The sequence below is a fragment of the Prunus dulcis genome, chromosome 1 (assembly GCF_902201215.1).
Source record: "Prunus dulcis chromosome 1, ALMONDv2, whole genome shotgun sequence".
In the NCBI taxonomy this organism is placed as follows: domain Eukaryota; kingdom Viridiplantae; phylum Streptophyta; class Magnoliopsida; order Rosales; family Rosaceae; genus Prunus; species Prunus dulcis.
This window is the reverse complement of record NC_047650.1, coordinates 14,452,690-14,470,923: the sequence shown is the minus strand read 5'-3', so window position 1 is coordinate 14,470,923 and position 18,234 is coordinate 14,452,690. Positions and strand designations below refer to the sequence as shown.

At 37.8% G+C, this 18,234-nt stretch overlaps 3 protein-coding genes across 4 annotated transcripts in view; 2 read left to right on the top strand and 1 right to left on the bottom strand.

Annotated features, from left to right (window-relative positions):
• Positions 1 to 1,722: 1,722 nt before the first annotated feature.
• Positions 1,723 to 4,656, top strand: LOC117614895 (40S ribosomal protein S8). The gene is made up of 5 exons (XM_034343824.1): positions 1,723 to 1,843; positions 1,928 to 2,000; positions 3,172 to 3,508; positions 3,985 to 4,154; positions 4,237 to 4,656. Exons 1-5 carry the CDS (start codon positions 1,840 to 1,842, stop codon positions 4,319 to 4,321), a joined length of 669 nt encoding a protein of 222 aa, XP_034199715.1. The 5' UTR covers positions 1,723 to 1,839; the 3' UTR covers positions 4,322 to 4,656.
• A 5,053-nt stretch (positions 4,657 to 9,709) lies between these two features.
• LOC117616549 (U11/U12 small nuclear ribonucleoprotein 35 kDa protein) lies at positions 9,710 to 13,364 on the top strand. The gene is given in 9 exon segments (XM_034345897.1): positions 9,710 to 9,894; positions 9,980 to 10,077; positions 10,261 to 10,312; positions 10,516 to 10,586; positions 11,088 to 11,178; positions 11,257 to 11,332; positions 11,895 to 11,973; positions 12,307 to 12,573; positions 12,575 to 13,364. Coding segments are annotated over 9 exon segments (1,002 nt in total). The 5' UTR covers positions 9,710 to 9,743; the 3' UTR covers positions 12,692 to 13,364.
• Positions 13,365 to 15,625: 2,261 nt separating this feature from the next.
• LOC117615225 (70 kDa peptidyl-prolyl isomerase-like) overlaps positions 15,626 to 18,234 on the bottom strand; it is a 3,648-nt gene continuing 1,039 nt past the window's right edge. The window contains exons 3-13 of one of the 2 annotated variants that reach the window (XM_034344267.1): positions 17,968 to 18,228; positions 17,802 to 17,876; positions 17,624 to 17,704; positions 17,328 to 17,522; positions 17,152 to 17,238; positions 16,868 to 17,043; positions 16,662 to 16,784; positions 16,421 to 16,567; positions 16,196 to 16,323; positions 15,956 to 16,064; positions 15,626 to 15,839 (exon numbers count right to left, since the gene is read on the bottom strand). In XM_034344267.1, coding sequence (XP_034200158.1) covers positions 15,786 to 15,839; positions 15,956 to 16,064; positions 16,196 to 16,323; positions 16,421 to 16,567; positions 16,662 to 16,784; positions 16,868 to 17,043; positions 17,152 to 17,238; positions 17,328 to 17,522; positions 17,624 to 17,704; positions 17,802 to 17,876; positions 17,968 to 18,228 — 1,436 coding nt within the window. In that variant the 3' untranslated portion in view covers positions 15,626 to 15,785. Of the gene's footprint in view, positions 15,840 to 15,943; positions 16,065 to 16,195; positions 16,324 to 16,420; positions 16,568 to 16,661; positions 16,785 to 16,867; positions 17,044 to 17,151; positions 17,239 to 17,327; positions 17,523 to 17,623; positions 17,705 to 17,801; positions 17,877 to 17,967; positions 18,229 to 18,234 lie in introns of both variants that reach the window. The other variant, XM_034344265.1, reaches the window with a different exon arrangement.

The following is an 18,234-nucleotide window of genomic DNA, read 5'->3' as shown; positions in this document are numbered from 1 at the left end:
ATAAAAGTAAATATGCGGTAAAGTAAATTCATAAAGTTTGAGGGTTAATTTCACATCATACTTTTAATAAAAGTAAATGTGCGGTAAAGTAAATTCATAAAGTATGAGGGTTAATTCCACATCATACTTTTAATAAAAATAAATGTGCGGTAAAGTAAATTTATAAAGTATGAGGGTTAATTCCGCATCATACCTTAAGTAAGAGTAAATGTGCTTGTATGTGCACTAATTCTGCTCCATACTTTTTAAATAAAAGCAAAGGCGTGGACGATAAACCCGCACCACCCTTTAGTAGTATAGATAATAGTGCAACACAAAAATTATACCTGAGAGCTTCTCGTGCTGATAACGTATTATAAAACTAGAATAATAAGAGGATGAGAAGTACCACTGTAATATTCGGAGTGGAATTATATTTCTCTTTGTGGTGTTTACACTGATAGAATTTCTCCTGCTTTCTTTCTCTTCACTCACTCACCCTCTTTCTTCCTTCTCTTCCTCTTCTCTCTTTTCATATTCATTCACACTTACAAAGAGGAGGGATCACCCCTTTTATAGGCAAAGCCTACATGTGGGCTCCACAATTATTTACAACAGTTTGTTAATTGTTTTAAGTTTTTGTTATTTTTTAGTGCCATGTGCCTGAGTCTAATAGTCATTGCGGAGTGGTCGAGGGGTAATAGGTGGGTCCACTTGCTCAAGGTTTGAGCTTCGTATCATAATTTGAAATCTAACTTAGTTGAGTAATAATACAACTTTGAAGTAACACCTATTTATGTGACACTGAAACAACGAAATGAAATTTCATTAGGTCAACTGAACTTGATGTTATAAAATGAAAATACATGGTACAAAGATTTTGTAACATTTTTCAAAGTCACAATGGAATTTTGGTGTTTCGGATCTGGATGTCCTTAGGTGAGTTTGAGGGTCCCAAGGCTCTAGTTAGGTCTGCGGCCAAACGCAAGAGTCAAGCGACCATGTCCAAGTTGAAAGGTCCCATGTCACGAAATTTGGGACTGGAGTGCAATACATGTATGATGATGTAGAATTGGTTAATGAGAAAAAGTGACCAAAAAAAAAATAATTATAAAAAAATTACCTTCACTATAAAAGGAAAAAAAAAAGAGAAGGAAAATGATTACTAAACATGTTTTTAGTTTTCAATTTTCAAAGTGAAAACAAAATTAAAAACTAAAAACGAAATGATGGTGAAACTAGCTTATAATAACTTATTAATAAAATTGAATTTCAAAATTGAAAGAGTGAAATTGACACGTGAGTTCAAAAAATTAGTGGGTGCAAACAAACATCAATGGGGCTAGCCAAGTGGAAAATAATCTTGATTTTCAAATCAGTGATCTCGTCTATCGAACCTTGACTTGTAGTTGTAGAAAACCCACCGTCCCCAATATCATTTGTATAAAAAAAAAAAAAAACAAATGCTCTTTCTTTTGGGGTTACCTAATAGGTTATTTTTGAATTCCAACTGATAAACAAAAATCCAACATGTATTGAAAAACAAAAGAAATGTTTTCTAATTGAAATAAAAAGACTAATTAGTAATTCATAGAAAAACAAACCTCATAAAAAACGCTTCAAAAAGGGCAAATTTTTTTTAAAAAGAAAATAAAAAAAGAGAGTAGCAAAAAAAAATGAAAATTAGCCACTCCAAAAGGACGAAAATGTCCTTGATGCTCGTATATTATTGCCCTAGGGTTTTGACAGTCAGCCTCTTTTAAACAAAGGAGGGGTTGAGAGTTTACTTTAGCCGAAGCGCAGCGGAGAGAGCTCGTTCGCGGTCTCAACTCACCGAAGCTCTCTCTCCAGTCGGGAACCATGGGTATCTCTCAGACCCTCTCACTCTCTGTCTCTCTGTGTGTTTTTCGTGCAATGGCTGATGGTTTTTGTCTGTGATAATTTGTAGGTATCTCACGTGACTCGATGCACAAGAGACGTGCCACTGGAGGCAAGAAGAAGGCATGGAGGAAGAAGAGAAAGTAAATGCTCTTCCACTTTCAATCCCATTTCTCTTCCTAATCTCTTTGGTTTACTCTTTGTTTGGTTTTTTCTATTTTTTCTTTTCAATTTTGTATTATACTTTGCTGGGTATTTTTAATAGTTTGCGGTGTTTTTGTCCTGTTTCAATTCTTGTTTCGATTAGGCTACAGATCTGTTAGTAACCGGAAATTATTACTGGGTTTTTGATTTGGTCTTCGTTTCTTATATCGGTCTTGATCCCTGGTTTATTGGTGATTGCTACACTAATTACTGATTTCTTTGCTGAAATCATGACTAGTTTTTGTCTTATAGAATGTATTCTGTTTCTATGTTATGCTGTTCGTTTGTTTTGATGTGGTTAGAGATAATGCTAGTGAATGAAACGGATGTTTTCAGCCATTGTTAGTACTTTTACTCTGGCCCAAAACTAAGCCTTCTTAAACTGGTATTCTTTTTTATTTGTTATTCTGTTTTCTATGCAATGATATGCGTATTGTTGATTTTAGTTTTTGTTCATCCATTTTGACCCTTGTTTTTTTGTTAGGTTTGATCTTTGTAGTTGGCTCCATCCAGTTTACCTTATCTAGGTTTACAACTATTGTAGATAAAACAATGTTCATTTCATTATGGTTTGTTTCGTTGCCGTTAATGAATTTGGGAGTTTGTTAGTCCTCTTAATGTGCTTTCCCATTGGTATTCTTGGGCCACCATTTCAGGCAGTGATATCAGTAAAAACAATGTGATATGACCCTGAGATTATAAACTCGGTTTCTGTCCTTGGGTTGACAGTTCAGTTGTATATCCATCAACCTTATAAGAGTCTCTCTAATGTTTGAGTAGTTCTACAATAACTTAAATAATCAGTTTGAATATTGAATCTCTTTGGGAGGGATACTCACGTTACCCATTCTGAGAGAACTCAAGCTACGTGACATTGCCTAGAATGGGAAATCCGGAGTAATTGCTATTTGGTTCTGTACTCAAATATTTAATCATCTAGAGACATGTACAAACCCTAATTAACATCAATCATTTATGCTTCATGGATTTCTAAGAACTAAGATTGTGGATTTTGCCTGAATGTTTGAGGGTTCAAGTTGAAATTTGCATGGTGCATCAATCGGGGATTATTTTTCTTCTCATTGTTTTCAATCTTTTTGACTTATCAAGGTATGAGCTCGGCCGTCAGCCTGCAAATACTAAGCTTTCAAGCAACAAGACTGTTAGGCGAATCCGTGTGCGGGGAGGCAATGTGAAGTGGAGAGCTCTCAGGTTGGATACTGGTAACTTCTCATGGGGTAGTGAAGCTGTTACTCGTAAAACCCGTCTCCTGGATGTTGTATACAATGCCTCAAACAATGAACTTGTTAGAACCCAAACTCTGGTGAAAAGTGCCATTGTCCAGGTGGATGCAGCTCCATTTAAGCAATGGTACCTTCAACATTACGGAGTTGAAATTGGCAGAAAGAAGAAGACTGCTGCTGCTGCTAAGAAGGATGCCCCAGAGGTAGTTGTTTTGTGAATACCTTTATTTGCCTTATTTTTCTTTGTAGATTTTATTAAGGATTTTGGTGTCTCGAATTCAGTTTACCTCTTGTAAATTTTGGGTTATTGGTTAGGATAAACTTGAGCCCTTGCTCTTTCCTAATTATCATCATTGTCATTTTAGAACAACTTGGTTTGAAAAATAAGGGCCACTCACTTCTTTCCTGTTGCATTTTGACTTCTACCTGCACATGGTTCTTGAATTGTGTTGTGGAAGCAGTGAGAAGTGTTAATGATGGAAAATCTTACAGTCCAATTTATTGGTGGTAAAATTGAATGCATATAGATTTTTGCTCTACCCTAGTTTCCCACCAAACTCATATGTGCCTGTCCATGGTTTTCACAGAATCATAGTTTGTATCTTTTGTGTTTTTGCTTCTAGGATTGCATGTCGTAGGCTAATTACTAACAAGTTTCATCTCATATATGTATAAGCAGGAGGGAGAAGTAACTACAGAGGAAGCAAAGAAGAGTAACCATGTTGCGAGAAAGCTTGAGAAGCGTCAGCAAGGTCGCACCCTGGACGCCCATATTGAAGAGCAGTTTGGGGGTGGGAGATTGCTTGCTTGCATATCTTCCCGTCCAGGCCAATGTGGCAGAGCTGATGGGTGAGTCTAATACCTCGTGTTAATATTTTCAATTTTACTTTTTCTTGCATCATCTTATTTTGTATCTTTCATATTTTATCAGGTACATCTTGGAAGGTAAGGAACTGGAGTTTTACATGAAGAAGCTCCAGAGGAAGAAGGGAAAGGGTGCTGGTGCTGCTGCATAAACACTTCATTGACCAGACTTTTGTCCCTTTTGGCTTCGCATGAGATTTGTTTTAGTTTGAACCTTTTAATTTGCCTAGGGACATACATGTTGGTTGCCTGTGCTAATGCAAGTCTTTCAAGTTTTCTAGGCATCTCTGGTATTCCAGATTTAGAAGATTTTGACAATTTTGCTGACCGAGCTGGGTCCTTTTATTGTTATTTGATATTTTTATTGTGCTAGTCAAAGTAATTTAGTGGATGAGTCAATGTAGAGTTTGGTGGATTTTGATACATTTCTATCCAGAGTTTTATGAACTCTATATATCTTGTGGCAATCAACTGGCGTTTTGAAGTATTTCTTATTGAACAAAATTGGGATTTTGAAGCATTGAAATCTTGTTGATCAACAATAGTGATTGATTTGCTGGGATTCAGTTAACTGGATTTGAGATGCTAGAGTGCAGTCTGCAAAAATTTGACTTGTAGCTACAGATTGGCACCTTTTATACGGATTGCAAAAAAAATTTCTGTAGGTTTCAAAATATCGTTGCACACCAATTCATTTTCATGGACTTGCTAACCTTCATGAACTTTCAGTCTTCAGGCGGTCCAAGCTTGTCTTCATCTTGATGAATGTTTCTTCTTTAATTTACTATGCACCTTCACACTTATCCAAGTTGCCTGAAAAAGAACTTGCCTTTGTTTATTTAGGTCTATAATTTCCTTGCCTAATGGATTAAGTTTGATGTATGAGAAGTTGCGGCATATGTGCATGAAGTATGATGCAGGGCTTTAGAGCAACTCCACCCCTTAGGGCAAAGTCTAAGGCAAGGGCAAGCAAGGGCTGACACTATTCATGTGAATAGTGTCAGCCTTGCCATTTGTGGTTCCACCCACAAGGGCAAAGTCTAGGGCAAGTCTAGGGCAATTACTATTCATTGTACTTTATTTCCTATTTTTTTATACTTTAAATCATTAATTTTGATAATCTTTTGTAATTAAATTTTCGGATAAGATTTTCGGATGTGAATCTCGGTTGCCACGTGTCTTATTCCAGATAAAATTTTCGGATATTCATTAATAAAAATTATAATCTCAGATTTTCGATAAAATTTTCACCCTCTAAAATTGTGCCACGTGTCCCATGTCAGATAAGATTTTCAGATATTTTTAAAAAATTATAATCTCATATTTCAGATAAGATTTTCACCCTCTAAAATTGTGCCACGTGTCCCATGTCTGATAAGATTTTCAGATATTTTTTACAAATAGTGATCTCAGATTTCAGATAAGATTTTCACCCTCTAAAATTGTGCCACGTGTCATCTCTATCTTCTGAATCCCTCTATATAACTACACCATCAACACCACTCCTCTCACACCATCTCTGATATATTCCTTCATTTCTCAGATTTTACAATTTCCCATTATACTCTCAATGTCAAACTTCAGGAGGGTGTTGGAGAGGCAACAGAAAGAATGGGAAGAAATCCAGCGTAGACGTGAGGAAGAAGATCGGGAGCAAGATGAAGAAGAGGAGGAAATGCTTGAAGTAGCGGCGGTGTGTATGATGAATCAATCAAGCCAACACCATCGTCGTCGTGCCCCGAATGTGGACAGACGCAGAGAGTCTCGGGGCAAGAATCTCTTGGAGGATTACTTTATCCCAAATTCGTTATATCCTGCTCATAAGTTTCGAGAGAGATATAGAATGCAGCCACATTTGTTCAAAAAAATCATGCATGATATTTGTAATTACGACACATACTTCATTCAAAAGCATGATGTTGTTGGAGTTTTGGGTCTTATCCCGGAGCAAAAACTTACAGCTGCTTTGCGGATGCTTGCTTATGGGGCATCTGCAGAGCAGGTGGATGAGATTGCAAGGATGGGAAAATCTACTATCCTAGAGTGCTTGGTGAGATTCTGTGATGCAGTGGAAAATTTGTACACGAGGGAGTACCTTCGCAAACCCACTCCGAGGGACCTGCAAAGGCTTCTACAAAAAGGCGAGGCTCGAGGTTTCCCAGAATGATCGGAAGCATCGATTGCATGCATTGGCAGTGGAAGAATTGTCCTACTGCGTGGCAAGGAGACTATGGGAATCGGAAGGGCAAAAAAAGTATCATTTTGGAGGCCGTAGCTTCATTCGACACTTGGGTTTGGCATGCCTTTTTTGGGGTTGCCGGATCTCAGAATGACCTCAATGTCCTTGGTCAATCCCCGGTGTTCGACGAGGTATTGCGAGGTCATTCCCCTCAGGTCACATACCAAATCAACAATACCGTATACTCTGGTGCATACTACCTTGCCGACGGAATTTATCCTAGGTGGACGACATTCGTGAAAACAATTCCGAATCCCCAATCCGAGAAGGAAAGAAGCTTTGCTTCCTTTCAAGAAGGTTACAGGAAAGACGTGGAAAGGTGTTTCGGTATCTTGCAAGCTCGTTGGGCAATTATCAGGGGTGCTGCTCGGATGCTAGACGAGGAGGTGCTGAGGAGTATTATGATGACTTGCATCATCCTCCACAACATGATTGTGGAGGATGAGTATGACTACGATGCTCCAGAGGTGTTTGAACCCGATCCTATGAACACGGCGTTGACAAGAATATATGAAAGGCCGATAGGACCAAATGGACTACCATTGGAGCCCGAACCGTTACTTCACGATGGTCGATTCAACAACCCCATGATTGATCGTTATCAAGAAATGCAATCTTCATATGTTCACGAAAGACGTCAAGTTGACTTGATCGAGCACTTGTGGCAGATGAAAGGCAATCACAATGGATGAAGGCTAGATTCGTGCTTTGTTTGGAATTATGCTTTGTTTTTAATTATGCTTTGTTTTTGTGTGTTGTGTTTTGTGGAATAATTGCGAGGTCTTTTTTATTATTATGTTTTTATGTATGGTTTGTTTTGTGTGTTGTTTGCAATAAATGAAGGGTTGTTTTTAATTAATCTTTGTGAGGAATGCTCAAATGTTTTTAATAAATAGTCCAATTATAGAATGCTTTTTTGATTGAATAAAAAAGAAACAATACAACAAATTAAAGGATAATACAACAATTTAAAAAAAAATACAACAATTATTAAAAAATACAACAATACAATCTAATGGTTTTCATCATTTAGCCAATCCGTATTGCTAGGACCGTCGTCATGGAAAAGTTTTCTTCTCATCACATCCCTTCGTTTATGCTTCCAATAGGCCTTTGTTTCAGGAGACATATGGCTCGTATCCATGGCCATGATTTTCATCTCTCTTTCATCGTCGTCTTTTTTTTTTGCATGTTGCTTTTCAATTGCAAAGGCTTCCAATCGTGCCTTGTCCGCTTCATCTCTCCTCAAGTCTCTCTCCAATCTTAGAGAGTTGTTCTTAGCTATTTGCTCGAATATTTGAACACAATCAATGTTTGAAGTGGCCCCTCTCTTGGCCTTTGCCGCCTTTCTCCCAATAGGTCTCGGCGGACGTGGGAGTGGTGACTCCGTTTCCATTGGGGAGTCTAATGGCGAATCGGTTGATGGCGATTCGTGGAGCGGCGTCTCATGCAACACAACCGGGGGTGCGGTAGGAATAATTTTGAATCTGGAACAATCTTTGACAATTTCCCAACATTGGAAATGCACAAAACTTTTTTTCCCTTGCCCCGTGGCACCGAACCACATTTGTGCTTGTATGATCTATTCAAAATAAATAATTGGAAGTGCATTAAAAAAAATATACAATGCAAGAAATTATAAACTATTGTGAAATGCAAGAATAAAATTGATTATGTAAATAAATATAGAAATATTGAAAATGCAAAAACAAAAATAAAGATTATGCATGAAATTATAAACTATTTTGAAATGCAAGAATAAAATTGATTATGTAAATAAATAAAGCCAATTAGGAAATGCAAAAATAAAATAAACATTGTGCAACAAAAAATAAATAGAATATGCAATAAAAAAAAAAGTTACATTAAATTGATTAAAATGGCAATTAAAAATATTTTACCTCATCGGAAAGATTCGCACCGCTCCGAATGTTCTCCTTTGCTTTTGTCAATGCATTTCTCCATTTCCCTAACTCTTTGTTTAGAATTTTCCATCTACTAGACAAAGCCATTTCGGTCCGAATGGAACCCGATCTTTGACAAAATTCTCCATGAATTTTGCTCCACATATGATGGAACTTCATCTCATTGCCCGTGATAGGGTCATGACTAACGTTCACCCAAGACTCGCACAATGCAATATCTTCCTGGGTTGACCACGAGCCTCCGATTTCAACAGAAGATGCCATTTGTTTATTTTCTACAAATGGAAAGTAGTACAAAAATGTGAGTGGATAGTAAAAAATATTGGAAGGAGAAGAGTTTATATGGAATTGGTGTGGAAAGTGGAAAATATGAGTAGAGAGTAAAAAATATTGGAAGGAGATGAGTTTGTATGGAGATTTGGTGTGGAAAATGAATTATGTGAGTGGAGAGTAGAAAATATTGTATGGAGAAGAAATTGTATGAAGATTTGGTGTTGAAAGTAGATAAAATGGTTAGGTATTTATAGGGAAAAAATACATACATTTTTGGTATTTTTTTTTAAAAAAATTTCAGAATTTTTTAGGATTTTTTTGGCCAAAAAAATGAGAACCGTAGGATTTCTGAAAAAAATCCAATCGGAGCCACCCGGTGCCGACACGTGGCAGTAGCCGTTGGAGCTGATGTCATCGCTGACGTCACAACGACGTCAGCGCACTTTAGTCAAATTTTTTTTACCGTTGGCGCGTGTATTACACGCGCCAACAGTAAAAAAAATTTGATTTTAGTGCGTTGACGTCAGCGAAACTCGGGCTCGAGCCCAGTCTGATTTCGCCCTTGGGCCTGCCCGGGCTTGTGGGACCCGCGGCTTGCCCGGGCTGGATTGGTAGCGCTGGAGGTGGACTCGGGCTTCTTCCTGCCTTTTGCCTGGGCCAGCCTGAAGCGATGGAGATGGCCTTAAAAAACTTGGGGATTTTAAGGTTAGGGGGTTGCAGAAAACTCATGTAAAAGAGAATTCTATTCACTCCCTATCTCCTAAAACAAACTCCGCAATTCGTGACTCCAAATGCCCATTTTACCTCCCATTAAAAATAAAATTGAAGAAGAAAAACACCCAACCCCATCCCAGTGTTGAGATTTTTCGTTTTTGGGAGGCGGGGGCGGTAGCTTCAGCAAGAGGGGAAAACTGAGAGTTTAGAGAGAGAGTGGTTTGAGTAAGATCGGGGTGTCTAGAGAATTCTACAACTAAAATTGTGGGCTGGTACAAAATGGGCCCAAACAATATTTTCACGAAACCCAGTTGTGAACTTTTTATTTTCTTTTTCGATTGCTTCTACACAAACAGAATGTGTGTGTGTGTGTCTGTGTGTGTGAGAGTGAGAGAGAGAGAGAGAGAGAGAGAGAGAGAGCAAATGCAAATGAGCGGGCGAAACGTAAATGTAAACTCAGTGTTTTACGCGGAGGCGTATCATCCGGTTCAAGCGGGAAGCATAGACGGCACCGACATTCTCCCTCACGACAACGCTGTCTACAGAGCCTTCCTTTGCTCCTCCGCTGGCCTCTGTATGTAAACTTACTCTCTTTCCTTCCTCCCTCTGCTTCTTCTTATTTCTACTTTCCTCCCCATAACTCTTTCCCCCTTTTGCAGATGACCCCTTGGGCGATCCCAAGCTCATCGGCGACCCTTATTGCACCCTCTTCGTCGGCCACCTCTCTCACCTCACCACCGAACAATCTCTTCGCAAGGTCATTTCCATCCCTCTCTCTCTCTCTCTCTCTCTCTCTCTCTCTCTCTCTCGGTGCTTGGTTTCCCAGACAATTAAGCATACAAAGAGAAAGAAGGTTCTTCAATTGTCGTCGATAGAGTTAGAAACCCAATGCTGTGCGAATTTTTTGGTCTGAAAATGAATTTTCTATTTGGGTTTTCAGGCTTTGAGCAAGTATGGTCGAGTGAAGGACTTGCGCTTGGTCAGGCACATTGGTAAGCTTAGCTTCTTAATTTTGCTTTGAAAAATTTAGAAGGCTTAACTTAATTTCTAATCTTACATAAATTATTCTACTTGTAGAAAGAAAAAACTTCAAATGTTTAGTAGTATGCATATGGTTTGCAAAAAAAAATTGTTCTTTTTGACAGTGTAACACTATGAGGGTTCACCTTTATAATTCTTGTTACTTTTATTGCAGTAACTGGTGCCTCACGCGGCTATGCATTTGTTGAATATGAAACCGAAAGGGAGATGCAGCGTGCATATAAGGTGCTGCTGCAACTTGTTAGCCACTCTTAATATGATATGGAATTTGTTCATATATGTGTCCATCTTTATGTGTTGGGGAATTCTACTTTGACACTGTAGTAATGATCATGAATTTGTTCTCATGTACATGTCCTTCACTAATATTTTTGAAGTTACATCCACTTGCCTTGTCATCATATCTCAGTCATAGCTGCTCGATTTCTAAACACAGCTATTAGGTAACATGTGTTTACCTAATGCAACAGTATTGGTGGTGCCTTGCTTCTTTGAACGAAGTAGATATCACTTTCTAAAATGGTCTTTATACTTAAGTGTGAAGTGAAACTTCGGGAAGGTTTAACAGAAAACAAGTCTTGATAGGCAAACTAATAGGGCAGATTAGATTCAAGTCTTATGAGTAGCCACATATGTTTATTGTGGGGGTGTTCATGTTTATGAAAGTTTGATCAGCATATATCATAACATGTCTATGGTGAGTCTAAGTTAGTTGCTTTTTTGCAGGAAGCTCACCATTCCTTTATTGATGATTCTGAAGTTATAGTTGATTACAACAGACAGCAGTTGATGCCAGGGTGGATTCCAAGAAGATTAGGTCAGTTAAATATTCTCATCTTCTTACAAGTTTATCCTACATAGATCAAATTCATGTTATTTTTGTTGTTTTCACCAGGAGGGGGTCTTGGTGGTAAGAAGGAATCTGGACAACTTCGTTTCGGAGGACGTGAAAGACCATTTCGAGCACCTCTGTATGCATTACTTCCTTATTAGATGTAACATATTCTATAAACGTGTGGTGAATTAGTTGTTACACTCGTTGCTCTATCTCATTTTGCCAGATATAGAGTTTTCATGCTCCTTAAGTTAGAAGAGAAGGAAAGAAGAGTTTCAAACTTACTGTTGTACTAAAATGGTTTTAGGAACTTACTCCTTTTGTATGATTTATTCTTTGTTTAAAGTGTAGGCGTAGTGCCTTACAAATCCTATTTAAATATTTAATGGGCAAGAAACATGATGGGAAGGACTGCTAGTTCTTGGGAAGAGGAAGAACTAAGTGAAAAGATTCTCAGTTTGCATTCTACCCTGTATCTGTTGCAAGCCACTGGAGCATTAATTATTAACTCCCTTAGCAAGCAAGGTTGGTTAAAGTGTAACCAGGGGCTAGAAGTTCAGCTTACGCAGAAATAATCTAGGGTTCTGAGGCCATACATTTAAATTTTTAATCTTTTATAGTTTTGTTATGGAAAGTTACATTGTGCTTTTGTTTGTGGTGTTAATGACTCTAAACCTTTTATTTTTCCGGGTAACCAGGCGTTCAATCCCGTATGATGATTTAGAGAGACTTGGGATCCCACCTCCTCCAGAAGGAAGATACATGTCACGCTATCAGGTATTTTTCTTTTGGCCCTGTTAGCCATGTATGGTTCGTCATAAATTAGGTGCATACTTACCTGCATTTGCTCCAATCTCAGCTCAACTAAACATTTGATATGTAGATACAAATTAATTAACTTTTGAAATAACATATATACATACATATATTTATAGTTTCTACACTAGTGGAATACATGTATGGTTCCTCATAAATGTATATTCTTCTTCCCAATTTCTGCAGCATATAGTAGCAACTGCTCAAAGCAGTCTAGATAATTTAGTTTTGGAGCATTACCAGACCTTTACTCCGAAACTTCTATCAGTCTTTGTTTCTTATTTATGTTTGTAGGTCCCATCCCCACCCAGAAGGAAAAGGAGCTCTGTGGATAGGGAGGAAGGTATTCATAAAAGGTCCATGGAGAGGGGAGCGAACATGCGCAAAAGCAGTCCTGTGGAGAAGGAAGAAATGTCTCACAAAAGATCTATGGACCCAGAGGACCATTCATTCAAAAGGAGCTCTGTTGAGACAGAACACCATCGCAACAGGAGCTCCATTGACAGAGCAGAGCTCTCTCACAAGAGGACCTCGAGGGATAGGGATGATCGTTCTCACAAGCGGCACAAGTCCCATCGCCATGAGAGATCCACTAGCCATGATCACTATTAAGATTTGCAATTGGGAACGGCACCAAGGAGTCATGGAAACACCCACTAAGGAGAGGAGTCACTACTAGTGATAAATATCAGTGTGCAAACAGCAAGGTGCTTGCTTAAGACCCTGCTGGAACACTAAAGAACTAGTGATCAAGCACAATTTGGCCAGGAGCTAGTGGTGATCCGGATTCAAGTCAAAACATCGGCATGAGTTAAATGTCTTAACTGTTAACCATAACAGTCCAAAATAGTTTACATTCCTGCAAAGTTAGCCAACCCATTTCTCATCCTGTTTATTCATATGTGAAAGCTAGCACCAAGGCTACAGGATTTAGGTTAGAGCAGGATTTTGACTTTGTTGGTGATGCAGATGGCTGCTGTGGAATTGACTATACGACGATTTTGAACTTGTTTTACTTCGCAAAGTCGGTAAACATTATTTGAGTTATGATTCCAGCTCAATAAAGTTCTCTTATTCAAGGTTCCCAAGGGTATAAAGAGCATGAAAGTTATCGTTCAATGCAACTTTGGTGAAACCAAAGCCATCCTAAGTTCACAGGAAAGAAGTCAGCAAATCTTACCTCTATTATCTGTGTAGTATATTTATAGTGAAGCTAATATATTTCGCCTGATAGTATGATATTTGTGGACTGATGGTTTGCCAACCATTATGTTGAACGGCTTTTTTGGATCTTTTGGTGTTGTAGAAGTATGCCGATGGCGAGGGCAATGAGCTCGCCCTTTTGCACTCAAGTTTGAATCCCTTTGTAAATTAGAGTAATTTAGGGTTTGTTTGAAAGTGACTTGTTATGGCTGTAGGAAAGCAAAACACTCCTCGATAGTTTTGGTTTAACTCGAAAGTGTCACGTTAGATGGAGAAAAGTGTCAGTTTTGTGTACACTTCATTTTTCCACACAAAAGTTAAATAATTATGTACTAGTGTGATGGGTAGCTTCATATGTTCACTTCATCTCTTAGCATTCAAATACCTAAAAATTATTAACACAAGTGAAATAGAGCCATGTTTGTAATAGCTAAGAGGAAAAAAATAACGTTGTAGCCATGCATATGCTTTAGATATTGGATCAACGATTTGTATTAGCTAGTCTCATGCATTAGATATTACATTCACGCGCTTGTATTGTATTAGTCACTCAACATGCGTGTGACGTCAGCACATGCCAATAAGTTTTTCTTTTTAAAATTTTTATTTATAGAGAACTATTGTTAAATATGAAAGCTCATTTTCTTTCTTAATTATATATATATATATATATTAAAATAAACTATTATTTTACGTATATGCCCCTTTAAAATGTGATTGTTATGTTTTGAAAAAAAAAATTCTTAATGCGAGCAATTTTAGGGTTATTCGAAAATATAACAAAACATTTTGCTTTATAGTGGTTTTAACTCAAGGAAATCTTTTGTAATCAACATATGATAAATGAACTATTTTAGTCTTGGGCTAGCTCAATTAGGTTTATACTTTTGTTGGTTATAGGTCAATGAGAAAGTCCATGTGTAGGGATGACAACTTTCCCTACGGATAAGGATTTTCATGGGGATTCGATCCTAATGGGTCATGAGCATTTTTGCTCACTACTTTAACCGAATGTGTACTTTCACTATCATATTCAAAATTTGACACATGTTCATGGGTGTAACTATAGTTTATTTTTTATTTTTTATTTTTTCTATGACATTATTATGAGAGAAACAATGCTTTAATAATTTTTTTTCCTAATTTACCCTTATTCTAACCCAACAAACTTTCCATTTTTCTAGATTTATTACCCATGAAGCGAATAACCCAAATAATTGGCAACAGCAGGACGATCATTACTCAAAAAATTAGCAAAGCTAAGATGTTTATCATTCAAAATAATTTAATTAGCTTTTTAGTGTTTTCCATGCATTGTCTATAATATTTTTATACACTACGTTACAACAAATCCTAAAGTCATTCCCATTCAATTTCGATAAATACAAATTCAAAACTGAAGAGTTAACATTGCTATATGATATTTTGATTAGTTAAAAAGTATAAATAAAATCTGAAAACCTAATTAAGTTTCAAAAGAAGAAACATTTCAAAAGGAATTAATGTGTGTAAAAGCAATGGGGGAAAACTATTTGAGAGTTGTTATGGTGCTAATATTAGAGTGGATGATCCATATCCAATTTGTAACGGGAGCAGAAAATCCTCCATCTCCCTCTCTCTCCTTCACTTACCTCTCAACTCGTTCTGCCATCTTTAATTTATGGTGTGAATACATTTCACCCTTTAATCAAACGCTACAAAAAGCACAAACATTTATGTTGGGAATGTGTAGATCGGGCCATGGAAACCTGTGCACTTCATTCGACGTCAGTAAAGGGAGTTCAAGATATGTACGGAACTTCTTATGAAAGATTGTTTTTAAAAACACAGAAGTAGGAATAGTCTTCATTGAACAATATGAAATCTATGATGGCATGGCATGTTATGTATTTCTGTATTTGGTATGAACAATTATACACATTCTCTTCATTTAGACAAATTGAAAACAACAACATACTCATTTGTATTTATATTTGGTAAGATTTCCTCACTACATGTTTTAAAGAGATGAATAGCATCGAACCCTTCTGTATATGTTAAACAAATCCTAACCAAAACTCGCATAATTATAACTTGCGAGAGCTTGTAGCTCAAATAGTTAAGAGCAATGCCCTCTATACACCCCAATATCGCTTGTACAAAAAGGTCACTTTTTTTTTTTTTTTTCTTGAATGGGTTGAAGGAATGTGGGATAAAAGCTGTGCAAATGGATGACAATGATAACCACAGCTAATTATAGTTCCCCACTTTACTTCTGTACGGTTGATTGGTTTGCAGCTTTCTGCTTGCTTTTCCAAATAATTTAGGCATGCTTAAGTTCAACAAGACCAGTCCGAATGCAATTATCGTTGCTTTATTCGATCAACATTATATCTACATGCTGCCATTGACCAAAACACAAACGCGAAAATTGAACAAACAACTGTCTTTCATACGATCATTTTATGTTATTAAATAAAAGTATGCGTTCGTTGTACAAGAAATCTGAGGTTTGCATTATTAATTTTTAAAAAGCCACAACCTCAAGTTTGTCTCAATTACAGGATAGAAAAGACGGGGAAGGATTATGTTTATGCCTTGCTGTCAATGGTCATTGGCACCGGGTCCTGTTTAGCTCCTCCACTCTGCAAGTCCATATAAAATAAACCACACAAACACAAAAACATCAGTAATGGAAAGTGGCACTTCAACTCCAGAAGCGAATTAATTCAACACGAGATCAACTTACGGCTGATTTCACCTGCTCAAATTTGTTCATTTTCGCGAATATAGCGCCGTAAAACTGCACATCCTTCTTGTTGTACTCTCTCACTTTCTCCTTCAAAACCTTGTATTCCTGTTTAACATCCCTGAATACACAGACAAATCCCACATTAACATCAGCAGTACAGACATTGGAGTCTCGTCCGATAAACGAACATCATAATAAGCAGCAGCATGAGAAAAACTCCATTTAGCATCAATTGACAGTGAAACAGACCTGTTGTCTGGGTCTATCTCAAGGGCCTTTTTGATATCCAGCTCTGCTAAGTCCAAATCAACAAGTTGGATATATGCTTGTGCCCTTCTATACAAGGCCTTCACATTCCGACTGTCAAGTTCCAAAACCTGCATATCAGAACTCTCACGCATTAGAATTAGAACAGAAAGTACACCCAACCAGCCATGCACGTCACATGAGATGTGGGATATCAGCAAGGCACACCTTTGTACAGAGCTTCTCGGCCTGCTTGTATTCTTTAAGTTTAAGCTTGCATGCCGCATCATTCAGATTGCAAGTCACTTTCAGCATCTTTGATTGCTGCTTCTCCTCATCACTGAAAGCAGAGTCATATTCAATAAACTTCACAGCCTGACACCAAAATAGAAGGTTTTCGTGAGATGTTGTACATGTCAAAGTAGAAGTTCGTATCATCTAAACCAGAGCACAAGTTCACTAAGTATACCTTTTCATATCTCTTTGAGGCCCTTTCGTATTTACCAGCCTTAAATAACACATTGCCTTCTTCCTTCTTCTTCCCAGCCGCTTCTATCTTCTCCTGGGTGTTCAGGTCCCAAGATTCTTTCTCCTGCGGCCAGTAACGTAAGTTGAGTCCAACTTTTTCACAAGCAGGAAATTCCAATTGTCACGAGGGAAACATATCATACTCACTTTGACAAAGGAGAGCAGCTCCACCTCATAATACACAGTTGAATTTGCTGGAACAACAGCCAAATCTTGTGCAGATTCAGATGACCCAAAAGCATATTCTGGTTGAATGGTCACCAGAGCAACTTCCCCTTTCTTCATGTTCTTCACAGCTCTATCAAGTCCATCAATCACTTGCTCTGCGCAACAACTCCACTCTTAAGTATCCATACTTCAATCATAACTAGATCCACTTTCTGAAACTAAGTACACAGAGTGGTCAACAAGTTATAATACTGTTAGTTTACCTTCATCTATCCTGAATTCAAATGGTTCATCATCATGGCCCTTCTTTGTGAAGATTGTGCCGTCATGCAACTTCCCGACAAGTTTAACTGGCAGACACAACACAAAAACCTTGAGTTTTCACAAAATTAAGGAATATAACATTATAGCCTAAATTTTACTGTAATCCTCATATTACCTTGAACTACTGATCCATCATTAGGGCGCTCATACCCCTCTCCCTCCTTTAAGGTCTTTTTCAGTACTTTCTTGTCCTTGGTAACATCAGAAACTGTTTTCCAGGAGACCAACTCAAGTGTAATCTCAAGGGATGCATTGGGAGGTACTGCACATTCATCTCCCACAGAAGGTCTGCCCACCTCACCAAATCCATCTATAAAAATTATAGCCGTTAAATTCCATGTCTCGTGAAAACAGTCAAAAAGTGTAACAAAACGAACCATTAACATATAAGCATATAGCCAAAGTGCTCACATTGCGGCTTTACATTCAAAAGGACCTTTTCGCCTTTCTTCATTGTTTTCACAGCTTTTGCTAAGGCAGGACAGAAAAAGCCTGCAGAAGAGAGAAACCACATTCAGATTACTTGAAAAATAATTCATGTAAGGCAAGTATAAATATATTCCTACGAGTAAAAGGCAATGAAACAGACCATCTTGGACAGTAAACTCCACCCCGTCAGATTTTGAAACAAGGGTCCCATCTTCAAGCCGAGCTTCGTACTTAACTGAGATGACAACAAAGAATTGTGTAAGAACCCGATGAATTCAGTTCCATTCATCAATTTTTCTACTCATGGGAAAACATAGAAATAGTACCAAACACTTCATCGAGGTCTTTAGGATTCTCCCATTTCTCTCCTTCAGTGAGAATTTTCTTAATAACTCCCCCATCCTTCAATATGTCCCTGACACTCGTCCAGGAAAGCAACTCCACATCAAACTGAAGTGTGGCATTGGGAGGAATAGTAGGAGGGGATCCAGACTCGCCATAAGCCAACTCAGGTGGTATGGTGAAGATGGCATTTTCACCCTTCTTCATTGTTTTAATTCCTTCATCCCATCCCTTGATCACTTGTCCTGCAA